Source organism: Lithobates pipiens, unplaced genomic scaffold, assembly GCF_037356315.1.
Source record: "Lithobates pipiens isolate NorthernLeopardFrog02 unplaced genomic scaffold, aLitPip1_a1.2 Scaffold_10, whole genome shotgun sequence".
Lineage (NCBI taxonomy): Eukaryota > Metazoa > Chordata > Amphibia > Anura > Ranidae > Lithobates > Lithobates pipiens.
In genome coordinates, this window is record NW_027507686.1 from 17,992,008 (window position 1) to 18,014,837 (window position 22,830).

At 45.7% G+C, this 22,830-nt stretch overlaps 2 protein-coding genes across 6 annotated transcripts in view; one reads left to right on the forward strand and one right to left on the reverse strand.

The window, feature by feature from the left end:
• Positions 1 to 3,774, forward strand: part of DHX38 (DEAH-box helicase 38) — a 41,899-nt gene extending 38,125 nt beyond the window's left edge. For all 3 annotated transcript variants that reach the window (XM_077451982.1, XM_077451991.1, XM_077452000.1), the window contains 6 exons: positions 1,442 to 1,597; positions 1,939 to 2,073; positions 2,162 to 2,287; positions 2,760 to 2,855; positions 3,078 to 3,199; positions 3,455 to 3,774. In XM_077451982.1, coding sequence (XP_077308108.1) covers positions 1,442 to 1,597; positions 1,939 to 2,073; positions 2,162 to 2,287; positions 2,760 to 2,855; positions 3,078 to 3,199; positions 3,455 to 3,539 — 720 coding nt within the window. In that variant the 3' untranslated portion in view covers positions 3,540 to 3,774. The remainder of the gene's footprint in view (positions 1 to 1,441; positions 1,598 to 1,938; positions 2,074 to 2,161; positions 2,288 to 2,759; positions 2,856 to 3,077; positions 3,200 to 3,454) is intronic.
• A 2,180-nt stretch (positions 3,775 to 5,954) lies between these two features.
• Positions 5,955 to 22,830, reverse strand: part of PMFBP1 (polyamine modulated factor 1 binding protein 1) — a 76,109-nt gene continuing 59,233 nt past the window's right edge. Inside the window, exons 30-40 of one of the 3 annotated variants that reach the window (XM_077452024.1) lie at positions 20,525 to 20,692; positions 20,283 to 20,450; positions 18,631 to 18,798; positions 16,349 to 16,516; positions 14,764 to 14,889; positions 12,524 to 12,586; positions 12,298 to 12,407; positions 12,087 to 12,161; positions 8,616 to 8,709; positions 7,523 to 7,575; positions 5,955 to 7,453 (exon numbers count right to left, since the gene is read on the reverse strand). In XM_077452024.1, the coding sequence (XP_077308150.1) occupies positions 7,381 to 7,453; positions 7,523 to 7,575; positions 8,616 to 8,709; positions 12,087 to 12,161; positions 12,298 to 12,407; positions 12,524 to 12,586; positions 14,764 to 14,889; positions 16,349 to 16,516; positions 18,631 to 18,798; positions 20,283 to 20,450; positions 20,525 to 20,692 (1,266 nt within the window). In that variant the 3' untranslated portion in view covers positions 5,955 to 7,380. Of the gene's footprint in view, positions 7,454 to 7,522; positions 7,576 to 8,615; positions 8,710 to 12,086; positions 12,162 to 12,297; positions 12,408 to 12,523; positions 12,587 to 14,763; positions 14,932 to 16,348; positions 16,517 to 18,630; positions 18,799 to 20,282; positions 20,451 to 20,524; positions 20,693 to 22,830 lie in introns of all 3 variants that reach the window. The other 2 variants (XM_077452015.1, XM_077452032.1) reach the window with 2 other exon arrangements.

A 22,830-nucleotide genomic window follows, 5' to 3' on the forward strand; every position in this document is an offset into this window, starting at 1 on the left:
AAAACTAAAAGCTAGGGAACCCCACTGCGCATGAGCAAGGCCCCGCTCCTCTCTCCTACTAGCCCAGCGGCAGGAGGAGGGAGCTGAACGGGGACGTTATGGGCCACGGCCCAGACTCCCGAAAGTGGTAACGGGATACCTGTCAAATGTGGCACCAGGGGGGAGACAAATCAGCTGAAATTCCACTTTTGGGTGGAACGCTGCTTTAAATTAATTTTACGACCTCTTATTAAATCAAAAATGTGCTGTGGCAGGAAGTAAACCCTGAGGCACATTACAGGCACTATAACAGTAAAAATGGTGTCTGCAAAGTGCCTTGAAAGAGCCTCTCACTCCAATGCACGAGGGCTTTCACACTGGAGCAGTGCACTGCAGGCCGCATCTTTGCAGCCTTGTAGGAGCGGTGAAATCAATGGGCAGCGGCGCTTTGCAGGCTGTTTTAACCCCTTTTGCAGCAGCTAGCGGGGGTTAAAAGCTCCCCTCTAGCGGCTGAAAACTTCTGCAAAAACGTCAGAAAAGTGCCGATAACAATAGTGGCGCTTTACCGGTAATGCCCCAGTTTGAAAGTACGCCAATGGGTTTTACTTCCTCTCTTGTTTCCTGCAAAGTAAAAGCATTATGTGGCACTTTACCTACAAGCGAAGCCCGCACTGTCCCCGCTGGTGGCCGCATCCATCTTTGACCCTCTTCTTTCTGTGGCCATGGCTCTGACTGGCCGGAGCCAAATAACGTCACATGCGTGCCGGAGCCGCCAGTCACGGCACTCGCTCGGGAAGAAACATGGAGGGCCGTTTCTTCACAGAGCATGCGCCTATGACATCGGCGCACTACAAGGTAAATATCTCCTAAACTGCGCATGTTAAGAGATATTTACAGTACCTATAGTTCTAAATAGGGGTTTACAACCACTTTAAAGTGCTTTTCAGTGCGGTGGGATTAAAGAAAGTTGCAGGAGGCGTGGCTATCAGCACTCTCACTACAGGTTCATAAGTCTGGAGCTTGTCAATCAGCACCTGGCTACACTTGGACCTTTTTTCACACGGAGCATTTCAATCCTCGTCACGTGCAGGGCCGTGTTTTACCGGCGCGAGGATGTAAAGGTGTTTCATGCCAGCAGTTCCATTGCTGTCTATTGGGATGAAGCAGCTTCATGTACACAGCTACTGCTCCCAATGCGACATTGGATGTGTGGGTGCATGAACCCGAACACACCCAGGATGCATTCAGGGCCATGCACCCGCATGGATGTCCCATTGAGAGCAGTAGTTGTGTCCATGCGGCGTCCAGTTGACTGCTAAGGGACTGCCGGCGCGGGTATGCACAGAACCTTGGAGTCTTGTGTATCGCATAGTAAATGGATTTGGTGCTTCTGTCATAAGGAGTTTTCATTGTACTTTAGCCAGATGTAGAAGTTACATTGGATGTGTGTCCTTTTTTTCAGGGACGTGAGGAAGAAAGCGATCAAGTCCGAGAGAAATTTGCTGTCCCTGAGAGTGACCACTTGACCTATCTGAATGTATTCCTCCAATGGAAGAACAATAACTACTCCAGCGGGTGGTGCAACCAGCATTTTATCCATGCTAAGGCCATGAGGAAGGTGAGTACAAGTCATCAGTCATTTATTGCAGGGGGCATATTGTCTTACAGCACTGGAATCTCTATCCCTGGGACGCCCTCTACAGTAAGAAAGAGAACAGTCCTAGTTTGGTACCTAGATGGACTGAGCCAAGAACAATCATCCACTACAATATACTGTGCTTGTGTGCTTTCTCTGAATGTTTCTGGTTCCTCTCAATGTTCTGATTTTGTCATCTGGCTTCTGATTTTCCAAGCCCAGAGTGTGCATCTTTTTTGGATTATGAGATCCTCTGCTACATGATGTGAAATGGTTCTTCGTAATTTGTCACTCAATGAATAGATTGTCATTTGTGAAACCAGGTACGAGAAGTTCGGGCTCAACTAAAGGACATCATGGTGTCTCAGCGCATGTCTCTCTCATCCTGTGGATCAGACTGGGATGTGGTTCGGAAATGTATCTGTGCAGCTTATTTCCATCAGGCTGCCAGGCTAAAGGTAAGAGAAGGTGTCTGATGGAGATGTGATATGTTGGTGAGATGAATGTGGATCCAAGTGACTTGACTTCTATTTTCTGTTCCTGCAGGGAATCGGTGAATATGTAAATGTACGGACGGGGATGCCCTGTCACCTGCACCCAACCAGCTCCCTGTTTGGTATGGGATACACACCGGACTATATTGTTTACCATGAGCTGGTGATGACGACCAAGGTGAGTTCCCTGTCCGCAGTATGTGTGGAGTGAACAGGGCCCCCTCTGCATCTTGTGTTCCCCTTGCATCTTGTGTCCCCAACAGAGTGGCCCCCTATAAAATCTGGTGGGACATAGCCCATCCCAGCACCCCCCCTCCCCCCAAGATCCAGTCATGGGCAGCGAGATATCAATTTTAACTCCATGTCCTCCAATGTTGGTTGTTCCTCTCTGCATAGGCAGTGAGAGTTCAGTGTCATCTCCGTGTCCTGGGAGGTGGGCTGTAAGATCTGCACAGATAATGAGAGTTGGACCTTATTTATCAAAGTGTTTAAAAAAAAATAAAAAATAAAAATAAAAGATTTCAGCCGTTCAGATTGCTGTAAACTATGTTCGGAATTGATTAATGTCTAGAGTAGTCTAATAAAATTGATCAGCCTGATGTGTTTCCCTGAGATTTTTTGTGGTCATTGTTTTGCTTCTGTCCTCCTAGGAATACATGCAATGTGTCACATCGGTGGATGGAGAGTGGCTAGCGGAGCTCGGTCCCATGTTCTACAGTATAAAGCATGCTGGGAAGTCCAGACAGGTGAGTGAGCAGTATTCTTGGAATGACCCTGTGTTAGTACCTGTTATCTGTTCCCCTTTTTGTTTGGGGGGACAGAACTGTTGAGATGAGGCTTGATCTTCTTGCCTTGCCGCCATTGCGGACCTTCTGGGAATACTCCCAGGTATCTGCACTGGCCATACTGGGTTCTATGAACATGATTTTAACAGTGAGTATAATAATTCTCCTCCTTGTGGTATTCAGGAGAACAAACGCAGGGCCAAGGAAGAGGTGTCGGCCATGGAGGAAGAAATGATAATGGCGGAAGAACAACTTCGAACGAGGAGAGAGGAGCAGGACAAGAAAAGCACACTCAGCAGTTCCAGGTAAGTCCTCATTGTATATGAATAGGGCTGCAACTTTCTGCACATAAAAAGCAATGTTGGCGAGACGGCTACTGTGGTGCATATGGCGGTTCCCAAAGGGAATTCATGGGCTTGTCTGCTAGTGCTGCTGCTGTTGTAGGTTACAAGCACATCCATATACTGGAGACCGGTGCCTTGGACCTCCCTAGTTTCTCAGCACCGCTTGGTGGTGGTTTCGAAAAAAAATAATCTCACTTGTGTTTCTTGTCTCTGCAGGTCTGTGAAGATCTACACACCGGGGAGAAAAGAGCAGATGGAGCCGGGGACCCCTCGCCGCACCCCTGCACGGTTTGGCCTGTGAGGACGTTCTTGTACCCAGTCCTTCTTCTTCTCCTTCCACCCTCCCCCCACAAATCATTTCCTGGAGAGGGGCCCTCTACTCATGAAATCTTGGACTTGGTAGCTTTGTGAAGGACAGAGTGTTTTCATACAGTTTTATTGTAAAGTGGAATGTTATTTTTAAGCAATAACATATCTTTTGTTCTGATGGTGTCAAAGTGGAGCAGTTATTTTTTACATAACATTGCTGTAAAGAATATCCGGCTTTTGAGTGATTATTGCAAATGGCGCTTTTCTCCTGTGTTTTTATATGTAATGCATGGGGGGGTTCCCTGTGGACGGCGACCCTCTTATGATAAGTACAGGTTTTGTGTTCACAGAATTAAAAATTGTATCTAAAACCCAAAAACAAAAATCGAATCCATTTCAGCTTTTCAGTCCTTAGATGGGGTGGCTGCATTAGTTTAATTTTTTATTTTTTATTTTTTTCCTTGATCATCCATGGGGGGGGAGAACGACACAGCTTGATGGTATTAAGCAAACATTGTTATATTGCAGCAGACATGGGGGACAAAAAATGAAGGTCTCCCTTTTGGGTCTATAACCCCTTTGCCAATTATGCTTAGAGGTTGATGTACTAAAACTGGAGTGCAAAATCTGCTGCGGTAACCAATCCGCTTCCAGGTTTTATCGTCAAAGCTTAAAGGATAAGTTCACCTTTTAGGGAAAAAAAAATAATAAATGCAATTTTTTTGCAGGTAAAAAAATTGTGCATTTCTTTTTCTTTTGGAGCCTGTAAAGCATTATACCAGTGATCAGAAGATTGCTGGTGTCATGCGGGTCTCCTACAGATCTGCCAGTGTATCTGTGTACATCCAGTACGGGCAAGCAGATCCAATCGTCTACCACAATGCTGTGGTAGCTCATTGAGAACTAAAAGCCGACAACTGCAAAGACATGCAAACATGTTCCCAAAGGTGAACAACTTCAGCTCCAGATGATTTACCCCCCATTTATTTTGCTATGCGCCACTACGTTATTTTAACAGACAATTGCACGGTCGTGCAATGTTGTACCCAAATGTCCCCCCCCACAATTGGAGCTTTATTCTGGTGGTATTTGTTCACCTCTGCTGTTATTTTTTTGTGCTAGAAACCAAGATTGACCGACAGTTTAAAAAAAAAAAAAAAAAAAAATAGTTCTAGCTGGCATTCAGCTTCCATTTGTTAGTGTTTAAATCTGCTAGGTCATCTAATACGACAGGGATATGCAATTAGCGGACCTCCAGCTGTTGCAAAACTACAAGTCCCATCATGCCTCTGGGTGTCATGCTTGTGGCTTTCAGTCTTGCTATGCCTCATGGGACTTGTAGTTCTGCAACAGCTGGAGGTCCGCTAACTGCATAGCCCTGCTATATGAAATACTAGTAATTTGGGCGGGAGAGCCTAAAAAAAAAAAAAAAGATGCAGCCATCATATCTAAGAATTGGTAATTACCACTTTGAGGACATGCCAGTGTTGTCTGGGGATTCCCTGTTGAATGTCAGGACTCAGGACAGGCTTGCCAGTGACCTCTCCAGGGTGATCTGGTGTGTGGGCAGGCGCCCATTTTGGCTGTGGTGGTGGTGGGGGGGGGGGGGGGGGGGTGGTGTGAGGCATGGTTTTATTTTAATTTTTTTTTTAACTGCATCACACAGTTTATACTTTTTTTTTTTTGACAACTTTGTACATTTAAATAAAGTGACACTTCATTCATGCACAGCTATGCAGTCCCAGCCAGTGCGGTGCGCTAAAATGCAGCATGTCTGCATGTAACCGCAGCTCCCTGCACCCGTGGCCTGCATTGCAGTGTGAATGGGACACACAGCAAACAGTTGTTCTCTATGTGACTGGCTTTTTTCTGAACCAGAACACCACCAGTCACTGTACTAATATGAACGAGCCCTTGTGCTACTCGCTGGTCCTGCTTCTCCTAGCAGCAATCTAAGGGACCCAAACTGACCAAGACAGCATGGATCCACTTTCATGCTTGGCATGGTTAGTTTAATAGGCAAACCAAATAAAAACCTTACAGGCGATTATTTATGAAGTGCTATAAAAATAAAGGTAAGCCCCCGTATAAGGTGTCTTCACATTTTGGGGTAACATATGCTTTAAATAAAGATATGATTCCCTGTAGACCTTGTTAGTTCTCAAGGACTGATGGCAGAATGAACAGAGTCAATAGCAATTTCAGGAGTTTCCAATATTAATTTATTACAAAATAATATAAATATATTAAAATGATTTACAACCGATTTTATAAATATATATAAAAAAAAAACAGTGCAATGATTGATTGTGCCCGCAGCATTGGACAGGTAAATTCACAGCATTGGATATCCATACAGAACAAACAAGACCCAGGAAACGATTATACTACTTATTGTGTTTATGGTGGGGGGGGGGGGGGGGGGGGGCTGGGTCTGACTTCACCCAAAAGTCATCGGTGTGTATCAGATTGGAGTCGGACTGATTACCGGTCGGTTTTCTGAGATTCCAGTGGTGATAAAATCCCTGCTGGCATTCACTTGTATTGGAAGTCTCAGCCCTGTAACAAGCTTATTGAGGAGAAGTTCAGACTCTACTGGCTGTAAACTAGTTCCAGATCACTTTATTATTAGGTAGTAAAGCTGGGCTTAGGATGAATTTCTCAGTAACTTCAGAAAGTAAGTCTGCAATGTTTGTGCAATATTTCTGTTTTCAGAAAGCTGGTGGATTTTGTGAGGTGGGGGGGTGTACAAAATTGTGGGATCACCAACAGCAGCATGGGGGGGGGGGGGGGGAATGTTGACTGGGGTATTAACAAGAATGTCGGGATGCATTGGCCAATGTGTCCTGCAGCCAATGTGGAAAGACTGATACAGGTCAGCTTGGCGCCCCACCCCCCAATCATCTCTCTCAGCCAATGACTAAGTGGAGTGTTCTTGGGGGGGGGGGCATCCCCCTGTCAGAACACAATTAAACAGAAGGGGGAAGTTACCCTAAAAATGGCTGGAACTTGTAACATATTCTCGAAGGTTAACCCGATCTTTAAAGCCCTGGTCTAAAATTCAATGGGCTCCATAGAGACACATGGACTGAATTGCAGAACGTGGATACTTTGCAGGTGCCTGTGCTCCGCACCAATGTTACCTTTAGGAACGCTTTAAATCAGGATAGGTTCACTTTAAGTAGGAACACCACTTTGACACGGTCCAGTGTAGGACCTCAGGTTAGTACTGATAACAAATTAGGAACACCAGTTCTTCTTTGTGGGATGAGCCATAAAAAGGGACTAGTTACAATGGACCAGATATTGGTTCTGCTAATAAAATGGCCGCCTCCTGCGTGAATGGATGACCGGAGTTCTACATCCTCATCGGAACTGGTCAGTAACTGACCTTAGTACCTGGGTAGTATTACCCTAATTTACATTACACTAATAGATGAGAGTAGAAAGTGTTTTCTGAGTGAGTGTCACGCAATAGGCATGGCGTCCAGGACGGGCTAGTTTTCTAGTGACAGGTTCTCTTTACTATATGTGACTTCCATGCATTGTACAAAGTGGCAATATAAAGGGAAGGGTATTTACTGCTCATAGAGATCAATGAGGTGTCAGCATTTCATATTCTAATATATTCTGCAGCTGTGGACAAGATCATCACCCTCAGGTTTATAGAGATTCTCTTTGTTCTGAGATTTGTTTGGGAGCCCCCCCGGGGGGGTCTTAGCACCCATGTGGTCTGTAAAGTGATCAAGTAAAAGCAGCTTCTATACATTTAGTGTCATTTGTGCTCTCTGTGGTGACTGGCATCTAGGAAGTAGATAGGCATGACCTTGGCATCATGAGCCTCCACGTGGCTTTGTCCTGAGGTTGCCAGCACTGGTGAATACTCTTCTGGCAGAGCGCAGAGACCTGCGGAGAGATTAGTCAGTGATTTGCACCCAGAGACATAGAAAGGGCTGCTATGGATCTTGTACTCACCCCGGGTCCTCAGAGGGATGATGGAGCTCCAAGTCTGACTGCCGCAGTGATAGCTGAAATAAGATAAAGCGGGTCAGTATCTGGGTGAAATGTCATTTAATCTCTCTCCTCCTTACCCTGTCCCACATCTTGAAACCTCATGTCTGTCTCACCTACCCTGTCCCATATCTTGCCTCAATGCGCCCATGTCTCTCCCTTACCCTGTCCCACATCTCGCCTTGTAGCACCCATGTCTCTCCCTGACCCTGTCCCACATCTCGCCTTGTAGCACCCATGTCTCTCCCTTACCCTGTCCCACATCTTGAAACCTCATGTCTGTCTCACCTACCCTGTCCCATATCTTGCCTCAATGCGCCCATGTCTGTCCCTTACCCTGTCCCACACCTCGCCTTGTAGCACCCATGTCTCTCCCTTACCCTGTCCCACATCTGGCCTCAATGCGCCCATGTCTCTGCCTTACCCTGTCCCACATCTCGCCTTGTAGCGCCCATGTCTCTCCCTTACCCTGTCCCACATCTCGCCTCAATGCGCCCATGTCTCTCCCTTACCCTGTCCCACATCTCGCCTCAATGCGCCCATGTCTCTGCCTTACCCTGTCCCACATCTCGCCTTGTAGCGCCCATGTCTCTCCCTTACCCTGTCCCACATCTCGCCTCAATGCGCCCATGTCTCTCCCTTACCCTGTCCCACATCTCGCCTCAATGCGCCCATGTCTCTCCCTTACCCTGTCCCACATCTCGCCTCAATGCGCCCATGTCTCTCCCTTACCCTGTCCCACATCTGGCCTCAATGCGCCCATGTCTCTGCCTTACCCTGTCCCACATCTCGCCTTGTAGCGCCCATGTCTCTCCCTTACCCTGTCCCACATCTCGCCTCAATGCGCCCATGTCTCTCCCTTACCCTGTCCCACATCTCGCCTCAATGCGCCCATGTCTCTCCCTTACCCTGTCCCACATCTGGCCTCAATGCGCCCATGTCTCTCCCTTACCCTGTCCCACATCTCACCTCATAGCCCACATGTCTTTCTCCTCTACCCCACATCTCACCTCGAGGGCGCCCATGGCACTTTCCCTTACCCTGTCTCACATCTCACCTTGTAGCGCTCGTGCTCTATGCGCCTCTCATCTTCTAGGCTCCTCAGATGTCTGTTCTCTCTCTGCAGCTGTTCACACACCTCCTGCATGTGACTGGGCAGTAAACAGACATTAAAGAGTAAGGCTCAGGCAATCAACTGTGTTACTACACATATTAGTTATACAATAGAATAGGATTTTCCAGGGAGCATAAAATTCCTTTCCTTTAAATCCATTGAGGAACACAGGAAGTCTTGTCTGTGGGTTATACTGCCACCTCTAGGAAGATTGGACGCTGGCAAGCAGCTAACATACCCCCCAACATGAACAGGAGAACTGGGGATGGGCCTGCAAAGGAAGTTCTCCTCATGGGATGATAAACAAATCATAGACCACAAACTGGTCCCAACAAAAGCAGGGTTAACAAGGCGAAGGAGCTTCTCTCTAAGAACTGAACAATGAAGCCTGAGATCGATGAGAGGGAAGACAAGAGCCACCCCAGGTTAGAGAAGGACCCCAAGCCTCAACTCATCTCATCCCATAAGGTTCAAGAAAAAAAAAAGTAGTGCATTCCTGTAAGATCTGTCATGACAGACATTCAGCCAAGGCAAGAACTACCAGGATGACTAGGTCAGAAGAACCTCCGAGGAATGATGGTTCCTCAACACACCTAGAAAAAAAAAAAAAAAAAACAGGATTTGATTCAACATCAGCATAGGCAAATGTAGGGTAAGGTACATGGGAGCTTCCTTCTTAGGATTAAGCAAGGGATAGAAGGCACAGTGCCTTGAAAAAGTATTCATACCCTTCACAATTTTCCACATTTTGTCCTGGTACAACCAAAAACGTAAATGTATTTTATTGGGATTTTATGTGATAGACCAACACAAAGTGGCACATAATTGTGACGTGGAAGGAAAACGATTTTCAAAATTTTTTTTACGAATAAATACTTTGTGAAATAGACCCAGGTGTGGAGATCCCAATAAAGCATTCTTCGTTACTACTAGAGGGTCCCTGCATCAGGAAACTAGACTGTTCAGTATGCAGATGACCCAGAATATCATAGGTGCCTCCTGTGACAGCCGGCAACTACAACACAGGCTCGTAAATGCACCTTGGTGTGTGTATGGTCACTCCCAGATGTCCAGAAGCAAGCGGTCGGGGAAAAGCTGGCCTCCAGGAACTCCAGAATGTAGACCAGCAGATGAGAGAAATTCTCTCCAACCCCAAAACTGGAAGACAGATTCACCAGGCCAGGAGCTACCCGAGTTTCATGGGCTAACAATTCAATATATTCATTAACTTGACCCACCACATTACAGGGAGGGTCTGAGAAATGACTGGAGAAAAGGGGGGTACCTCGGAGAGAGCCAGGTAACTTCCTAAGGGAAAGGTTCACAAGAGTGATAATGCTGTAGATACTGAGAAAGTACAATATTTTGTCTGCAGATAAAAATATCCCAGCACCATTTTTTTTTTCTGATGATACAAGATCCTGACCAAGCTTGGAGACATTTAGACCATCAGAAAGATGTTTTACCCTAGGGCCCACCTTGACTGTTCTATAGGAGGTCATCTGAGGGTCGCCACTATGGGTGTGCCATAAAAAGGCACCAGGGGGAAAAACTGGGGCCATCACCTTGGAGAAAACTCGGGGTGCAGAGACGAGACTGTACAATCTAAGCCTTGGGAGGGCGGTAAACAGTACTTAAACAATCCCCCTGAGGAAGCCACGTAAACCTATGGTGCACCGCGTAGGGGAGGAGCTTGCTGACGTCAAGGTGTGTTAGAGACACAAGGAACTGCAGTAATTATACTCCCTGGGAATATTGTAGCAAGCTGAATGGTTACTATTTTATGCTGTTATAGCCTGGTGCACTGTCAGTAGCATGAAAATGTCAGTGTTTGTCTTTATTTAAATAAAACTATTGTTCAGATTGTTTTTACTGATATAAGAACATACAGGTGGTATAGAAAAGAATCACCCCCTTAAAATAATCACATTTTGTTGCCTTGCAGCCTGAAATGAAGACAGACGCAGTTTTTGTTTTATACAGCTGTATTTACCCAGTGTAACTTATAACAACATCCAGGTAAAAGATAACACCAACATGTCAGAAAAAATAAAATAAAAAAACATCACTGAGTTGGAAAAAGGATCACCCCCTCCCCCCTTGTGCCAATATTTTGTTGAACCGCCTTTTGCTTTCATTCCAGCCTTTAGTCTGTTGAGAATTGTCTCTACTAACTCTGCACATCTAGACTTTGCAATATTTTCCCGGTCTACCTTCGCAGAACTGCTCAAGTTTAGTTACATTTGATGGTGATCGTCTGTGGAATGCAGCCTTCTAGTCATTCCACAGATTTTCTATGGGGTTTAAGTCTGGGCTCTGACTAGGCCATGCAAGGACATCCCGGCGCCTTCTCCTCCAACCACTGTGTGCTCATTGTTGCTGTGTGCTTTGAGTCATTGTCATGTTGGAAGATAAACCTTCTTCTTCACATTGACAACTTTCTGGTAGACAGCAGCAGATTTTCCTTAAGAATTTGAGGAAGAGACACATCTGTGTTCCCGATCAGCAGGAATTCCAGATCTCTCTTTCTCAGTCACTGACAGAATGTCGGTCTGCCTCGTTTACATAGGCAGACCATCGTTCTGTCTCTCCAGAGAATGATCGCGGGTGGCCGGTGGACCTGCTGATTGGCTCCCACTGTGTACAATCACAGAGGGAGCGTGGCTCTGGCGGTACGCGTCTCAGAGCCGATGGAGGATACCTTGTACATGCACGTGATTTCACGCTAAATGGCTGCCCTGCCCCAGTGCATGTACGTGGGGCGGTCCTTAAAGCGGGAGTCCACTGTTTTTTTTTTTTTTAAAAGCCAGCAGCTACAAATACTGCAGCTGCTGACTTTTAAAATAATGACACTTACCCGCCCAGCACGCCCGCTATGTCGGCACCCGAAGCCGATCTCTGGATCGTCTCTCGGGTGCTGCCCCCGCCATCTTGGGTATGGGAATCAGGAAGTGGAGCCTTGTGGCTTTATTTCCCGGTTCCCTACTGCGCATGCGCGAGTCGCGCTGCGCAATAAGGATGGTCCCCGCTGTCTCTGGGATCCGTGTGTTTCCCAGCAGGCAGCGGAGGACCTTCGGAAAGGGGCGTAGATTCTGCAGAAAGAGGCGTAACTTCTGCAGAATCTACGCCGGAAGTGGGTGCAGATACCTGTACTGTACAGGTACCTGCACCCCCTTCCCTCTGAAAGGTGCCAATTGTGGCGCCGGTGGGGGGGGGAGGGTTCCAATGAGCGGAAGCTCCACTTTAGGGTGGACCTCCGATTTAAGCAGTTTAAACCTAAGTTCATCTGATAGGAGGAAATGGAACAAAAGCACCCATTATAACCACTCTCTATATATTCCCTACAGAAATGTAAACTTTGATCCAGAAAACAAAAGAAGTGCTCATATAGGACTGATGAGGTCGGATACTCACTCTTTTTCTGTAGAGAGTTGCTGGATCAGCTTACTCTGATCCCGGATCTTCTCCCCCAGAGACTTGTTGGTTTCCCTGCCACAGAGGAAGATATCGATCGTAAATGTGAGAATAGGACGATTGTGGGTGCTGATAACAGCGGGTCTAGGTGACTTTTTCCTTTTGAAGAACTATAAATTCCAGCTAATCCATCCATTTAAAGAAAACTTACTTTTGTTCCCCGACCCAATCATTGACATTGGAGACGACCAGTTCACTTTCGCGGTGCAGCCGCCGGCAGTCTTCCCGCGACGCTTCCAGGGAGCTCCGCAGAGTCTCCAGCTAAAGTACAGAAAACAGAACTTGGAATCATCTAACACAAAAATTTAAAGGGTGCCGATCACTGTATTTTTATTTTTTTTTAAGAAGGTCAGAATGAACACGATGTGCGCACATACCTCACTGGTGGCCGCGTTGTACTTGACCTTTAGCTGGTTCATGGTGTTCTGCAGGTCATCCCTCTGTAGAAAGAAGAAAAATCAGGTCTATAAAAGAGCTTATGGTGCATTTATCATGTCCTAGAGCAGGGATATGCAGTTAGCGGACCTCCAGCTGTTGCAAAACTACAAGTTACATCATGCCTTTGCCTCTAAGTGTCATTCTTGTGGCTGTCAGAGTCTTGCTATGCCCCATGGGACTTGTAGTTCTGCAACAGCTGGAGGTCCGCTAATTGCATATCCCTGTCCTAGAGCAACTCTGTAGGTCATGTTTTAAGAAAAAAAAAAAATGCAGCCGCTGTTAATTTCTGTAAAATGCAATACGGCCACCTGGAGGCGCTCTGTACACAGATGGTATACAGAGCGTCCCCCAGAAATGTAATTTCCTGCTTGTGTGCACGAAGATAAAAAATTGGATTTTGGCATCCCCTGCAACAAAAATTAAATTTTTGGTGAGTAACTGAATGAATGATTTGTATAGCGCTGCAGTTGCGAACTGAATCGCCTCAAGGAGCTTGATCAGTTGTGTTGTCCAGCTTCTTAGAGGAGGAAGGTCTTGAGTTTCTTCCTGAACGCCCGATGGTTTTCTTCCATGCGGATGTAAGTCGGTAGGGCGTTCCATAGCCACGGTCCTTGGACTGCGAATCTTTGTTTTTCCCTTTGATTTGTAGTGGGATTTGGGAATGAGGAGGAGGTTTTGGTTAGATGATCGAAGACTGCGGTTGGGTGTGTAGTGTGTTATCTTCTCGCGAAGGTATTGAGGAGCGTTTCCTTGTGTGCATTTGTGGGTGAGGCAGAGGGTCTTGAATGTGATCCGATTCTTTACGATTAGCCAGTGTCGGCTCCTGCGGGCGGTGGAAATGGATTCCCAGGGCTTTCCCCCCCCCCCCGTTATCAGTCTTGCCGCTCCAAAGGGAAATCATGTCTAAAGGGATGCAGGCCCAGCAGCTTTCCTTATTAGAGCCCTGTGTGTGCAGCAGCTGATTGATAAAATTTCAAAACCACTCCCATACAGATTTAATGACCACATGGACACATAGAAACAAACCGCTATTTCTCATGAATAACGAAACCGTAGGAACCTGCAACAAAGTTTGTTACAATCCCTGCAACGTACAGAGATCGCCCAGAGGGGGGAGGGGTTTGTTTTCTCAACAAAAGTGGAGTTACTCTTTAACCACTTCAATACAGGGCACTTAGGCACCCTCCTGCCCAGAACAATTTTCAGCTTTCAGCGCTGTCGCAATTTGAATGACAATTGCACGGTCATGCTACACTGTACCCAAATAATTTTTTTATCATTTTGTGCCCACAAAGAGCTTTCTTTTGGTGGTATTTGATCACCTCAGGTTTTTATTTTTTGCGCAACAAATAAAAAAAAGACTGAATTTTTTTCTTTTTTTTTTCAAAGTTTTTCTTTGTTTCTGTTAAATTTTTTTGTAAATAAGTATGTGTTCTTCAATGACGGGCCCTGATATGGCTGCACTGTCAGGCACTGATGGGCACCAATGGGGTGGTACTGGTGGGCACTCATAGGTACTTATGGGTGGCACTGATAGATGGCACGGATGGGCACTGATAGGTGGGCAAGGATGGGTGCTGATAGGTGGCACTGGACACTGATGGGTGGCATTGCTGGGCATCACTGACTTACACATTTTCACATGTGTTACATGATGGTGTCAGTCAGTGCCCATTTGTGGGCACTGATTGGCACAGATTGGGCATTCATTTGCACATGTGGATGGCCATGGGGTACATACCTGGCCATCCACATGTTGCCCCCTTCCCTGGTGGTCTAGTGCAGGCACCTGAGTGGGGGCTACGCTGATAAACAATCAGCGCAGACCCCCTGTCAGGAGAGCTGCCGATCGGCTCTCCTCTAATCGCTGTCAGACACCAGTGAGGAAAAGCCGATCAATGGCTTCTCCTGTTTACATCGTGATCAGCCGTGATTGGACACGGCTGATCACGTGGTAAAGAGACTCCGCCGGAGGCTCTTTACCAAGATCAGCGTGTCAGACTGACACATCGATCCACCGATCGCCACGATGTGTGCCCCCCCACGGGTGCACGGCAGCATGTTATCCTGAAGGACGTCATATGACGCCCAGTCAGGATAACAGAACCACTTCCCGGACGTCATTCTGCTATTGACCGGGCGGGAAGTGGTTAAGGGACGAGCAGTTCTTGAGTGTTACCTCTTTGCCTTCTGTTTTCAGCTTCTCCATCAATACTGCGAGTTGTTCTTGGAGTTGCCTCACGTCATCTTCTCTTTGTTGGAGTTTGTGCGCATGCTCCTGGTGCAGCCTCTGCCAGTGCTTCAGCTGATTATTCATCTCTCGAGCGCGGCTCTCGCTTGCCTCCACCTATTACACAGGGACACTAAATCAGTAACCAATTCTCACATCCAGCTGTGTAAATACAAATTAACACATTATTAAAATAAAAAAAAACTACAGTGCATTTCCTTTTTTACACAATAAAAGGGGCTGTAAAGCTTTTTTTTGTATTAAAATAACAAACATCAGACATGCCTATACTTCCCTGCTCTGTGTAATCGTTTTGCACAGAGCAGCCTCCGATCTTCTTCTGGGGCCCCCCTGCCAGCGCTCCAGGCTCCTCCTCTTCATCAGGTGCCCCCGCAGAAAGCCGCTTTCCGTGGAGGCACTTGTGCGGGATCACTCAGCTATCCATTGAGACAGACAGCGGGACTCGGCCCGCCCCATCCCCCCCCCCGCATCACAGGATTGGATGGCTCCTGTTGCTATCAATCTGTCCAATGAGGAGAGAGACAGCGGGTGGAGCTGCTGCAGTTGTGCACATTGCTGGATCGGATCGGGCTCAGGTAAGAAAAAAGGTGAGCGAGGTCTGGGGGGGGGGGGGGGGGGGAGCTGCAGAATAGAAGTTTTTTACCTTAACGCATATAATATATTAAGGCGTAAAACCTTAAAGCGTTTGTTACCCCAACACTTCATATTCCTGATATGTGGCTGCTGTACAATGTATGAGAAAGTCTCCCGTTCTCTTTGTATTGCTTCCTTTGTGTGAAATCCCTGGTGTTCCTGCCAGTCCCCTTGCTTTCCTACTGAAAACTGACCATACTAAGCAGGAGAGCACACCATAGTCAGTTCTCTAGCTATGCAGGGAACATAGTGTACTTTCCTCCAATGATCATCCTGACACGCTGCCACACTGCACAGCCATTTTTTTTTTTTTTTTTTCATAATTCAATATTTTTTTTTGCACAGCCATTTACTGGGAAGCTCATTTTTTTTAGAAATGATCACATTCCCTGTGTTCCCTCTTTTCTCAGCTGCATAAGAGCTGGGGGGAGGAGAAGCAGCAGCACACGGAGCTTGCCAGTAAATGGCTGTGCAGTGTGGGGGCATATCAGGACAAGTCTGATCATTGGAGGAGAGTACACTGAGTTCCCAGCATAGCTAGAGAACTGACTATGGTGTGCTCTCCTGCTTGGTGTGGTCAGTTTTTAGGTGGAAGTGCTAACCACTCAGCCACTGTGCTGCCATGTTTATCATAAAAAAAAAAATCCCTTCATATAGGAGGTGGTAATTAAATATTGCAATAGAAAGACATGGATGGAGACAGAGCAAGACAGACTGAGCCCGTTGCACAGAGGAGAGACAACAGACAAAAACACAGAATCAAATGCAGCATAAAAGTGGAACGCTTGCACAGCAGGTGGTTTCTGGGGTTGGGAGATATTGATACCACCTTGAAAAGGCTTTGTTCCCCCCATAATACACCGTCTACCCCGCCATTTACCTCTTTCTCCTTCTGCTTGTGAAGCTCATGTACCGCGCTCATCTCCGCGCTCAGCCTGCGGATTCGCTCTTCCTGAGCCATACATTCCCTTTCCAGCTCCGCCTTCCTGTGTTGGCACCTCTGCAGCTCATTTTTCACAGCAGCCAGCTCTCTGTTCTTGTCACTGAGCTGCAGAGAAAAAAAATGTTCCATTATGACGCAATCTAAAAAAAAAAAATTTACCGGATTTGTGCTGCTGTAAAAGTGGCCTTGATCCTAACTTTACTTCATGTGTTATAGAGGAGCATTTTATAATTATCATTACAGCTTTACAGCAAGGAAGAAGTGCAACAAGATAGATACTTGATAATATTTTTTAAACCACCAGCCATTTACATAAAGACCCCCAGAAGATATTGCAACCATTGGTTTCTCTATGCAGTTACCTTACAGCAGTAAGGTGAGAGGCCACTTCACGCAGAGATGTCATTGCATGGAATGAAGAGACACATCAGTTTGCGCAGTTAAGTTTGTAGAACTACCCTTCACTGTTTTTCACCTTAATCTCAAGAAGACGGCCTCAGAGACTTGTTACACCTTCGCTTCACTGTGGACTTCATCAGGTTTGACTGTTGACGTCACTGTTGACTTCATCAGGGTTTATGTTGATCAGCATCATGAGCACCGATTGACTAATCACCCACGTTTGTTATACACGTCATCTGGTTTGTTGTGCAAATTATTTATTTGTTATTTGCTTGATTGTACGGAATCTGTTATTTGAAGAGTTTTTTGCATGTTTGGTTTACACTGCCCCCTTAATCACTTTGAATGCACAACTACATCAGTTGGAGGTGTTTTGATGTACGATGGGAGTTCAGCTTTAAAGATAACCTATTTAATATTTTGGTATCTTATTGTGCAACATTAAAAGAAAAAAGGTATGAGGTTGAGGCAGAAAATTGTAGTGGTGAGACCTGGACAGTGTTGTAGGTAAATTGATCTGGTCCGCTAAACAGGAATTTGTTTTCTTGATAAACACACCACCATGGGACCTGTACTGGTGCAGAAGGGGAGGAGGATGAGGACATACATTTTTGATTTAAAGTGGATGTAAATCCTGATATATACCCAGTGAGGTGACCAGTCTCAGATGATACAAATCTCCCTACATAAGTTTTACATGTATATCTGCTGTCTTCAGCTTTATATACCGCTTAGAAAGTGCACGTCATGTTAGAATTTCCTCTTCCTGATTCACCTGTGGGTGTGGATTCTCTGCTTACACTGGAAGACAGCTGATTGGAGGAAAAGCAACCCCCCCCCCCTTAGGCAGAGACTTTCAGAGCTGTGCTGTGATTAGACAAGCTCTCTGCTAATCTATTTCTAGCACCCACCCGACACTAAATTCTGCCTGGTTTTATCGCAGTTGACGGTGAACTTGTCAGAAGTTATCATGCTGATAACAGAAGAACGGAGCAGGAGAAAGCCATGGGACTTAGTGCTTGAGAGAGAGAGAGAGAGAGAGAGAGAGAGAGAGAGAGAGAGAGAGAGAGAGAGAGAGAGAGAGAGAGAAGAGAGAGAGAGAGAGAGAGAGAGAGGGGGAGGGGGAGAGGGGGAGGGGGGGAGGGAGAGGGGGGAGAGAGAGAGAGAGAGAGAGAGAGAGAGAGAGAGAGAGAGAGAAGAGAGAGAGAGAGAGAGAGAGAGAGAGAGAGAGAGAAAACACTGCAGATATATGTGCACAGCTTGAATTTCATGAATCGGGTTTACGTCCACTTTAAAGCGGAGTTCCACTCAAAAATGGAACCTCTGCTTTAAGGGAAGGTGACCCCCTGACATGCATATTTGGCATGTCATCTGTTTGGGGGGGGGGGGGGGGGAGAGCGGAAACCCTCAAAAATGAGGGTTCCAGCTCCCACTTCCTCCCGGGGTTCCGCGGAGCTGAAAGTCAGTTCACCTTTTTTTTCCCCTTCCCTCTCAGCAATCTGAGACATGTCACAGGTCCCAGATGATTGCCCGGCCAGGTGCCCTGCGCGGCTTGCGCAGTGGGTGCCCGGCTGTGAAGCCACCGCCGAGCGCCCACAGTGACAATGATACCAACGCAGGGAGGAGGGGGAGACGAGCGGGGCTTCGTTTCCCCGCATTGCTGGACCCTAGGCCCCCCATAGCAGCCGAAAAGCACAGATTAAACAGAGGCAAAGCGCCGCTAAAACGAGCGGCGTTTTAGTGCGAAGACGGCCCCAGTGTGCAAGGGGTCTAAAGATATGGGAACGAGCCCTCATGCACTGAGCATCCTGCATTACCTGCTCTCGGGCTTCGCGCTGGGCGGCCTGTGTAGCAGTCAGCTGGTTTTTCAGTTCCTGCAAACACTCTTGCGCAGTGTTCAATTCCTGGCTCCGCCCTCTCACGGTTTTCTGCACTGCCTCCTCCTCCGATCGCAGTCGTATCAGAGAATCCTCAAGACGCTTTGACTGCAAGAAAGAAAGCACATCTATTAGAATGATCAGACAGGAAAACATGAAGCGCAGTGGCTGCAGTTGATAAGATAAATGGATAGGAGACATCAGATTATTAGGGAGGCTTATGCCTGTAGCTGAAATATGAAATGGTCAAAGGTAGATTAATGTTGAAGCCGTGGCCAAAAACAGCAAGCACAGGACAAAGGATTAATCAACAGTATTGCCTTTATGTGCTCTACAGCTGATTTTTTTTTTTCCCCCCATTACTGATCTACCATGGCCTGTTCCACACTGTGTGGAGGTGGCAATCATGGCAGAGAAGGAAGACTATGCCTCTTCATAGCACAGCTTCCCTGATGACTGGTGACCTGATGACTGGTGTGAGAATATTCAAGAAGCAGTGAGATAAGTGTAGGAATGTAAAAAGCCACACAATTAATAAACCAGAAGCAGGGAGTTCCTTGCACTGGAGGTCCTCAGGTACAGCTTCCTCTCCAGCAAGGAGAACAGTGAACCACACAGCAGTGTCATCACTAGATCTCATTCCAAATCTTAGACGACTGGCACTCAGAGGTAGCAGTGCCTTATGTTATACCATCCTGCATATGTACAGCAATGAGGCTGTAGTCACAGGGTGTGCACTGCCATGTTTCACAGGAGAAAAAGGTAATTTTTTTAGTCTTTTTATTTCTCCATGTTCCCTATCAATTAGCAAAATGTCAAGTGGAACATCAGTCATTTTTTCATCTTTCCATCTATTAAATCTAATGCCCTTGTTGTTGTTTCAACCTTGGATAGTAAAACAGTAAATCCCTTATACAGCCCACTTCCTGTTTCCTGTCTGGTCATTAGACTAGGCAACAGCAGTAAGAAGAGCCGGAAACACTGTAATCCTTGAAGTGTCGTTTATTGGTACATCAGAGTGACAGTAAAACAATAAACTGATGCGTTTCGGCAATAGCCTTAGTCATAGCTGGTAGCCAGTTGTTTTACTGTCACTCTGATGTACCAATAAACGACACTTCAAGGATTACAGTGTTGCCGGCTCTTCTTACTACTGTTGCATTGGAGTGTGTTGGGACACATTGAGCCTCAGCACCTGTGAGTGGACCTGGTGTATGGATTGAGTTGTCCCTGCAGAGAGAGCTGTTACCTTTCTTCTTTTCCATGCATCATTACCCTAGGCTTGTGACATCATGCACATCTCTCTCATTCTTGTGAGCGTTTATCAGGAAGGGGGGGGGGGGGGGGTGAGTCATAAGAGGGCCAATGAGAGTGGCAGAGCTGGAGGTATGCCTCTGTGTTAATCCAGGAAGTGAATAGGCATCAGCTTTTGTGTCTGTTCCCTACTGCAGTAGTTATTAACTATCAATTATGTATGTGATTGAATGGATGTGGTAGGGTCAGACCCTGGGAGCTCCTTTATGGGTTGGAAGTGAGGTGAATGATATAGTGTACTCTCTAAAGTTTAACGCAATGGGACGACATGCACTCACCTCCTGGTTCTGGCTCTGGATCTTCCTCTGGGCTTGTTGCAGAGCGTTCTTGGTCAGTTCTAGGTGAGATGTGCTGTCTCTGGCCTCCTCCTGAGCAGACTGGTATCTTCTCTCCAGCTGTGTGTAGCTGCTCTGCAAGCTTTGTAGTGCTCTGTCTCTCTCTGCAAGCTGCAAGAACACATAGAGATTAAAAGCGTCGCCCTGCTGCTACAAAGCCGTCGTTTTATAGTGGCGGCACTCACTAGGCGGTCCGAGTGTTTGACCCTCAGGCTCAGCTCCTCCACCTCTCTCTGCATTGTATTCTCTCGCTCCTTGGCCTTGTGATGTTGTCTTTGGAGCTCCTCATGTCGGCTCTGCTGCTGCTCCAGCTCTGATCTGAGAGACTGCTGACTCGTGTTATGTTCCTGGAGCTGAATGTACAATGGCCTTGTCATATCAATATATACATATAATTATATATATATATATATATATATATATATATATATATATATATATATATATATATATACACACACACACACACACACACACACACACACACACACACACACACACACACACACACACACACACACACTGTGTGTTTGTATACGCACGCACGCACGCGCACACACACACACACACACATTATATATTATATATACATATACACACACACACACACCGTATTTATCGGTGTATAACACGTACATTCATTTTAAGAGGGAAGTTTCAGGAAAAATTGTAATTTTAAATAAGGCACTTTGAAGCAAAATAAGGGTCAGTGTCCATCTGCAGCCTCACCATTGCCATCAATGCAGCCTGATCAGTGCCCATCTGCAGCCTCACAAGTGCCTCATCAGACCACATCAATGCAGCAGCCTCACCGTTGCTATCAGTACAGCCTGATTGATGCCCAGCCTAGAGGGGACAGGGAGGGGGCGGGACGAGCGCCGACAGATTACATATAGTGAGAATCTCCTATGATAGACACAACAGTGGTCCAATGGTGGCCCAGGAGATGGGACTTCCTATTACAGAGGCCACCAAGTAAACAGGAGATTCTCACTGTATGTAATCTGGCGGCACTCGTCCCGCCCCCCTCCCTGTCCCCTCCGAGGCAGCTAAAATTCAAGTATTGGCATATAACACGCATGAGCTATATGAACCCGACTTTCATGGTGAAAAAGTGAGTGTTATACGCCAATAAATACAGTATATATATATATATATATATAAAATATATGTTTATTTTTTGTTTCACCATCTGTGAATCTGCAGCCCTTTAGATTAAACCTTTACTACCCAGAAGTAATATCTAGATGCTCAGGACAAATTTAGCAGAAGCAGCCTGCTTTAGTTAACTTGACAATAATGCCATGTATAATTTGCAAACCATTTTTTTTTCATATTTTAAAAGGTCAAAAGGGATTTTATTTGGTAAACTGTGTTAATAGAAACCCTGCCCTGATTTATTATTGTAGGCTGACTAATTTGCAAAAAGCTACATGTTTCTCTTTTAATATGCATTTTTTTAAATACTGTAATTATATTTGACATTTACAGTATTAAAAAGACTGACAATGCCACCTTCAAGCTGCAGTGCCATCTGCAGGCTTATATTATGTGTTATATTATGTGATCAAAATGTTATAGCTGGATAAGTTTATACTGTCTATTATGGGGAAGAAAAAAAATTTTTAACAGCAATTGGCTGGAAACATTTACCCTATTCAACAACTCCTTCCCTCGGCCAGTCTTGATAGTTGTGAAGGCAAAATTTTACCATTGCCACCATGAATGAGAAGATCCCACAAGACTCCTCTGTAAGGATCTTTAGGTTGCCAAGTCATTGGATTGCTTTTGCAAATGAGGATTGGAGCTGAACCTTCATTTGTCCAAGATATTTCATAGATGAATGCAACTAGAAAAATAGATTAGAACAGCTGGAGTTCCTAAGCTATTGTCTGCCAAATAAATCCCTTTTTAATGTAATTTTTTTTTTCAGGGTGGATTTGATTTAAATCACTAGCAAAAAGGCATGATTTAAATCATAATTTTTAACCACTTCAGCCCCGGAAGGATTTACCCCCTTCCTGACCAGAGCAATTTTTGTGATACGGCACTGCGTCACTTTGACAATTGCACAGTTGTGCGACGTTGCAGCCGAACAAAATTGACATCCTTGTTTTCCCACAAATAGAGCTTTCTTTTGGTGGTGTGTGATCATCTCTGCGGTTTTTATTTTTTGCGCTATAAACAAACAAAGAGCGACAATTTTGAAAAAAAAAGTAATAATTTTTTTTTTCTTTTTGCTATAATAAATATCCCAAAAAACAATAAAAAAAACTAAATTCTTCCTCAGTTTAGGCCGATATGTATTCCTTTACATATTTTTGGTAAAAAAAAAAAAAAAAATATCGCAATAAGGATATATAGATTGGTTTGTGCAAAAGTTATAATGTCTACAAAATAGGGGATAGATTTATGGCATTTTTATTATTATTATTATTATTTTTTTTTATTAGCGATGGTAGCGATCTGAAATTTTTATCGTGTCTGCGAC